Genomic DNA, 7,903 nt, shown 5'->3' with positions numbered 1-7,903 from the left:
GATGGAGCCATGACAGCTGAGTATGTTTCCACCGAGGACCAGCTAGCGGATTTTCTCACAAAACCGTTACCATCTCAGCGTTTTCAGTATCTTCTCTCCAAGCTTCCTCTTGCTTCCGCCAAGACTCAGCTTGAGGGGGGATGTTAGATAGAAAATATAATTACTTAGTTATGTTGGGGTTATTATGTAATTACTTATAGTCTACAACTATATATATTGTACAAGACTCTAATTATTGATTGACATCATTAATAATAATAATATTCTATCAGCTATGACCAACAAGAACTATTTTTTCATCAGCAGGAAGTGAAGCCATGAACTTCATTAGCGGACTTAAATAATCAGAAAAACTTGTGGTTTCAATGGCCTGTTTCGCGTTGGATCCTGAACCATCCAAGTCAAGAGCTGTAACATTATGCCCTGAAGATTTCATCAATTCTACAATTTTATACCAACACCAGGGTCCATGACATCCAGTATGAAGCAGCACAAAGTGCTTCTTATCTTTGGGTTGTGACAAGCTTTTTTCACCTTTGGCTTGTGATGGGGTTTTCAATGAGCACATAGTAGTGATGAGGCTTAATGATGCAACATTGTTATTTGTCTTTTGAACTCCAAATAAGTTCAATCCATTAAAGTTGTTCTTCACTTTGCTTCTTTGTAGAATAACTCTCTTCCTGTGCCTAAAATGGCTGATGGACTTAATATTGCTGCTGAACATATTGTCATTGTTGCTTCACCACCAACCTATACAATAAAATAAATAGAAGTTACAAGTTTATAACACAAAATTTTGGAAATGAAAGAAGAGTTTACCTAATTGTGATGGATTGTAGAGTTCTCTAATCTTGGATAATATAATGAGGCATTTTATCATAGCTAATCAAGTTGCAAAAGCTAGTTTGAATTACCTAACTTTTAAAAAATAAGAAAAGACCTACTTTTCATTTTAAACATTTTTTCAAGTTATTCGATATTTATTTTAAATCATATCAAATATTTTAAATAAATAAATAAATAGATGTAACTAATTTTTATACCATCTAAATGAATCTAAAACAGGGCATGTCCTTTAGACAAATTTAGATAAAGAAGAATTTACAGTTTGTCCTTTCTTTTACTTAATAACTAGAGCCGTCAATATGGGCTAGGCCCGTTGGGTCGGCCTGGCCTAACCCGAGATTTATTAGGGTTGGGCTAAAATTTTTGGAGCTCATTTAAAAAAAAGGTTTTTTAGCCCGGCCTGAATAAGCCTGTTGATTTGATGGGCTTGAGAAATATAGGTAGGGCCGGCCCGTGGGCCAATAATAATTAATTAAAAAATATAATATAATATTAAATTTTAAAATTAAAGAGAGTCCAAATTCAAAATAATTAGGTTAATATTTTTATTTATATATTTATACTTTTACTTGAAAAAAAATCTTAATAAATAGAGATAATTTCAGAGACCTCCCTCCAGGTTTCGCTCTATAACACTCACCTTCCCTGTGGTTTACAATATTACGTCTACCTCCCTTATTTTCATTTTCTTGTAACCATTCTTTAAACCTATTTAAATAAATATAAATTAATTTAGATTTGACAAATTCACCCTTATATATGAATGTTTAGATCTAATTTTCAATTATTTATCTTTATTCGTTGGATCATGTTTCTTCTTCGCTTGTGTAAATGTGTAACTAGAACAAAATCTTATCGTTCTTATCGAATTTCTTTCTTGGGAAGTTCAATTTTGTCTTCTATTTGAAGAAATTGTTGTCGGAAAATGATGGGTTATTGTGGGAAAAAAATTTACATGAATTGGTAAAGGTGAAATAGAGATAAAGAGTTAATATTTAGTGAAAATGTGGGTCAGCTTAGTTGAAGACTTTGATCTTTGTTGGATTTAAAAAACAAGTCTTTGTGTTAATTAATTTTTAAAGTATTTGTCAAATGAGTTATTTTTTATATAATATTTATTAATAAGAAGAAATTTATATAAAAAAGAGTAAAATTGTCAAATCTATATTAATTTATATTTATTTTAAATAGGTTTAAAGAATGGTTACAAGTAAATGAAAATAAGGGAGGTAGACGTAATATCGTAAATCAAAGGGGAGGTGAGTGTTATAGAGCGAAACATGGAGGTCTCTGAAATTATCCATAATAAATATTATAAAAATAATTTTATTTTGATTTGATTAACAAGTACTAACATTAACATCATGTAATATTGTTTTGTCGATATTTATGATAATATTTTAAATTATAATTTAAAATTTAATTTAATAATTATAAAAAATATAAATTTTTAAAAAAAGTGGACTGGCCCGTCAAGCCTGTAGCCCACGTACTTGTGGGTTGAGTCGATCATTTTCTGGCCCACGCCAAAAATAGACTAGCCCGGCCTGACCCGTAAAATATCAAAGCCTGTATGGGTTAGCCCGGATGAGGTGAGTTAGCCCATATTGACAGCTCTATTAATAATAAAAAGAATTTTGTAATAAGTCATCCACGTGAACAGCTCCATTACCCTTACCATCTGACTCACTGCTGCGCTTCAAAGATGTGATCAAACACTCTTGGTCTTTGGAATTGATATCTAGGGTGTATTTTTGTAGGATGTTTTTTAGAAAATATTTTTTATTTTTTTTTAATTTTTAGTTGGGGTATGAGAAATATTTTTATTTTTGATTTTAGATTAAAAGATATTCTTTAAGAAAATAATTTCTGATAAAAAAATTAATTTCTATAATTAATCTAGGATCCAAACTGACAACCAAACTAGAAGAAGATCCTGATGATTGTCGCAAAATTCCAACCCTGCGATTTGACCTAAGAATTTTTTTTAAAAAATATTTTTGTCTTAAAAAAAAGAATTGATTGGAGGGAGGGAGGTTTATTTAGGGATCCGCATATTAAAATATTTTTCAAAAGCAATTTTTTTTTTATGGGGTGGCCTGGGTGAGGTGCGAGAGGGGGGTTAAGGTTATAGGGGTGAAATATATTTTTTACTTATTTTATTATGTTTCCCGCCCCCCCTTCCTCCCCCCCCGCAATTAATTATTTTACTTACTTTAATACTTTCTAATAAAATAATAAAACTTACTAATTACTTATTATTATTATCAAATGACAATCTCTCATTTTACTTACTTTAATATTTTCTAATAAACTAACTAACGGATTATATTAATTTCTTAAAAAAAATAATTATTAATTTTTTACTTATTTTATTATGTTTACCAGCCCCCTCTATAATTAATTATTTTACTTATTTTAATACTTTATAATAAAACTTACTAATTACTTATCAAAATAAATAAATTAAATTGATTAAGTGATATTTAATAAAATAAACTCCTAATAATATTGATAAAAAAAGTAGCACTGAAAAAAATATAAGGAATAACTTATTCAAATTATTTTAATACTAATTAAATTAAATTAAATTAATTTCATTGTCAACACATATAAATTTAAAGGAAATTTTTTAACTCATGCTCATTAACCCTACCTGTTCGTTATTTTTGAAAAACATTGAACTAATTGGTCAAAATTATCGACCACATACATTAGTTTGTGTTCTTATCATTTTAATTGCTTTCTTTATTGAAATGTACGTATTGTTGGAAAAATGCGGACAAACATAAAAATATATGGTAAAAGTAATGGATATAAAATGGGAAAATAATGACATCAAGAATTTTACGTGAAAATCCTTCAAAATAAGGGAAAAATCACGGGCCAAGAGGAGCAACTCATATCACTATAGTAAGGAATTTTACGACGTGTAGTCACAAATACAATACTCAAAGTGACTACTACACACTCACAAGGAACAACGCTCTTTTGATTTTCATCTTACTAAAATATCGCTCACACTCTATTTTTCTTCACAGATTATTTTTCTTGTATAGTCTATGGAATACTCACTTTGCTCTCAAAATGGATTTTCTATCTAACTTAGTATGTTCTACAAATGAGCAAGAATGCTCTATTTATAGAAGGATAAAACCATGTCTATGTCACTAATGACATAAGTAAATATAGCAAAGTTAAAAATGATTGTAAATTTTACCAATTTGCTAACCATCAAATCTTTTATGTTCAACTCTAATTACTATTTCTTTTTAACAATTGCTTGTAGTAATTGAATAGCTAACGTTGATCAAAAAATGAGATGGACTCAACACGTGTGACACATTTTGTTTTTATAATTAATAGGATTATCACTGTAGACTTGAAAAAGAAAATTTGGGAAAAGTTTTTTTTCAACAATTTCGTATGTACCTACCATCAAATAATCGCCTCTTGTTCCTGATTCATATGCAGTTAGTCGTTTAATTTCACTGGGATACATTTTTTTTAATCGTGAAATATTTTTTAAGATACTGTTCTTAATATGTTTCAAGCAATGAGATTTTCATGTTTTTCATAAAATCTCCAACAATTTTAATTTATACGTAATGATAAAATATTTTATAGAATATATACAAAATGTATATGTTGTTTAAATTTATACTATAGAAAAATATATAGATAAATACTTAAAATTTAGCTCGACTAATAGTTAAACACCCCAACTTTAATTGTGACTATCTGAACACCTAAGCTTAGGGCCTAGTTTCATTTTCCCAATACTATTTATGTTGTACACATTAATACACCATATATATATAAACAATATTAACATTCTCATATTCCAATTCAAACCAAAAAATGCCCAATTGGATTTTGTCTATTATAAATTTTATATGGATATAGATTTAGCTCAAATAATAGATTTTATGATATATATTTCACTAGAGTGAAATGTTATCGGTGCTTCGATTCAAGTTTATTTATGGATCTAAGTCAATTTATTCAAATTGAAATAACTGAATGTTGTGGAAGTATGATTCTACTATAGTTAGAGCCGTCAAAATGGACTTGACCCGCGAGGCCGGCCCAACCCAATCCTTGAAATAAGTGGGGTTGGGCTTAATATTTTTCGATCATTTACGAACGAGGCTTTTTAGCCCGCTCCATTTGGCTCTTTGGCCTCGTAGGCCCAATCCGCAAGCCTCAGAGGTCACCCCGTGGACTATTAATTTTTTAAAATATTTTTATATGTATATTTTTAATTGTGTTTTATTTGTAAAGATTTTATGAATAAATATTTTGAAAAATAAAAAATCAAGTATTTGCAATATTATCTTGCATGGTGAATTATAGATGAAGATGAACTTCTTAAGGAAATAATATCACATGTTGATTCAAATGTGATCGACGGTGAAAGTAGAAGTGGAGTTGTAAAACATTAATTAATGAGTCGTGTAATATTTAGAAATTTAGAATGCTTCCATGAACTCCATTAGCGGATTCAAGTAATAAAAAAAACTCGGAATTTCCAGGGCCTGTTTTGGGTTGTTCCCTGAAGCACCCGAGTCAATATGGCCTGAAGATGTCATCAATTCTACAATCTTGTACGAGGACCAGGCTCCATGACATCCCGTATGTACTAGCACAAAGTTATTTGATCCTGACAATATGGAAACATAAGTATTAGAACTACTTAATTGTCGATTATTCTAAGCTTGTAGCCAAATTGTGATGAGTACTGAAGGGGAATAGACAAATATGTTTGGACATGTATCTTTGTGATGTATTTGGGATATCAATTTGTTGACGATTTTTGAGCATTTTATTTACTCTAATTAATGTATGATTTAAAAATCCGAAGAGCAACGCGCATTAGGCCAAAGCTCCACCTTTGGGTTGTGAGAGCTAATATTAATGTTTGCAGTGGAGAAAGGGAGGCTTAATGAGGCAACATGGTTAGTTGCCTTTTGACCTCTAAATGAGTTGAATCCATTAATGTTGTACTTCATTTTGTTTCTTTTGATCTTGGATGACATGATATTGGTTGCTGAATTTACTGTTGCTGTAAATAATGTTGTCATTGTATTGTCTCGCCACTTAACCTATACAAATAAACAAACAAACAGTGAAGTTGTGACAAGTTTGTACAAAATCCTGGAAAAGAAAGAGCTAAATGTTGGTTGGATTTTTTACCAGCAGATTGTACAAAATCATCAGATGAATTCTTTTTAATCATTCAATATTGTAATTTTTTCTTTGAAAATTTACTTTCAGTTGCAACAATGAATATTTGTCTAACTAACTTTTTCCTTGAAAGAACTATCTCCTTAGAAACATCTTCGATATAAATACAGTAGCCTCACTAGTTAAGTGGCCATTGTCCGATCCTAACACCAAAAAAAGAAAAAAAGAATTGATATAAATCAGTTTCAAAGTTACGTTGATGTTGCAAATAAGCACTTAAAAAAGATTTAATTTATGATTTTGATAGATATATTGGCTTTTCCAATTACACTAATACTGGTGTAACATACTATAAATACAATAAATTATCGTTGAAATAAAATGAACAAAATATACAAATAAATCTTTAGACTTAGACACAAATATTTTACTCTCTTTTAGGAGATTCAAGCCCACTACGGTATAATCTACACCGATTCAGCAGTATCACTCTTGACTTATCCCTTCTAGGATATAACAGTCCAACAACATCGTACAATTCAAGCAACTCCGAATTAGTTGAAGAGTCCAAAAGCTCCACACAAAAAAATCTTCCTTCAACATATACTCTCTTTTATATATTGAACTAGTTTCCGAGCACGCGCTTTGCGCGTGTAATCCATGAGTGTATTATTTCTTAAAAGATAATATTACTAAATAATAAAATATGTCTAATTGAGATTTCTTACTTTGTTTACTACTAATTGTGACACTCCAATTTTCTGACCTCCTAGTGAATGCATCGAGATAATAATATGAGAAATTAATAAAATAAACTTCGTTTATAATTCAAAAATAAGTTTGCAAAGCAAAAGGAAAAATAACAACTATCTAAATTAAATTTCTCGATAGTTCCGTTTTATTGGTAGAATAATGTTAGAAGAAATAGTGTAAGATTAACTTTGAGTGAAAGGAAAACAAAACCTTTCAACTTTTTTACTTTGCTTTTTGAATCTCCTGATAATTATAATGAATGTGTTTAAAGTATTGTATTAAATTCTTATCCACAAACACTTTAAACTAATGTAGTTAACTATAAATATTTAAAACTATGATGTAAAAAGTCTTATTATTTATATTTTGAAAATCAGAATATTTATGAATAACTACTATTTTTATATAAAATTTAATTTTCTCTTCATACATAACTTACCCACTATTGATCTAATATTATATGTTTCACCTTTTTTTTCCATAAAAAGAAAAGAAAAGAGTAAACATCCTATTTTATCAAATTCATTCTTAAAGATGAAAATTAATGTATATGTAAAATTATAAGTACGAAGCAAAAAAAAAAAAGAAAAAGAAAAGGTACAGATGAGCAAGATAATTAGGCATTTCATTTTATTTTTGTCTCTATAGTGAAACTGAACATTTGAGCATACAAAATACAAATATGAATTTAGAGCAACTTGCTAATAAAAACAAGAATTCAACTATACGAAGAGAGACAAAAAAGTCTTATTATAATTCTTACTACAAATAAGTATAGAACTAACATATCAAGCTTCGATGCTTCAGTAATTGAATTATTGTCTATTCTCGTGACTGCATAAGGGAATCTCACAACTTTCACCTCAAATTGTGACATTATTTCACATGTTTAGAGTTCCTACACACAATAATTGTAGGAGTGGTAAATAAAAACTTTCTTGAAAAAGTTAAATTTATAGAACAAAATTATGGAAACATGAAAAGTCACATGAATTATTGTTAAAATAAATATAAAAAAGATAGAGATGAAATTTAATTTTAAAAATATATGAATCTAATTTAATTTCTTGTATATAAGGAATAATTACTCATTTTTATTTTTATTTACATTTCTGTT

The 7,903-nt window shown here is 28.9% G+C and overlaps 1 protein-coding gene across 1 annotated transcript; it reads right to left on the bottom strand.

Annotated features, from left to right (window-relative positions):
* Positions 1-268: 268 nt before the first annotated feature.
* LOC107026275 (putative inactive methylesterase 20) lies at positions 269-724 on the bottom strand. Its single transcript, XM_015227186.1, has one exon. The coding sequence runs from the start codon at positions 722-724 to the stop codon at positions 269-271; it is 456 nt and encodes a 151-aa protein (XP_015082672.1).
* Between the last annotated feature and the right edge of the window lie 7,179 nt (positions 725-7,903).

The sequence above is a fragment of the Solanum pennellii genome, chromosome 1 (assembly GCF_001406875.1).
Source record: "Solanum pennellii chromosome 1, SPENNV200".
Classification (NCBI taxonomy): Eukaryota; Viridiplantae; Streptophyta; class Magnoliopsida; order Solanales; family Solanaceae; genus Solanum; species Solanum pennellii.
Note: the sequence above shows the minus strand (reverse complement) of the source record. Positions and strands in the feature narration are given on the sequence as shown.

Coding starts and splice junctions, on each gene's coding strand:
- LOC107026275 (XM_015227186.1), bottom strand. CDS start 724: ATGTTCAGCAGCAATATTAAGTCCATCAGCCATTTTAGGCACAGGAAG.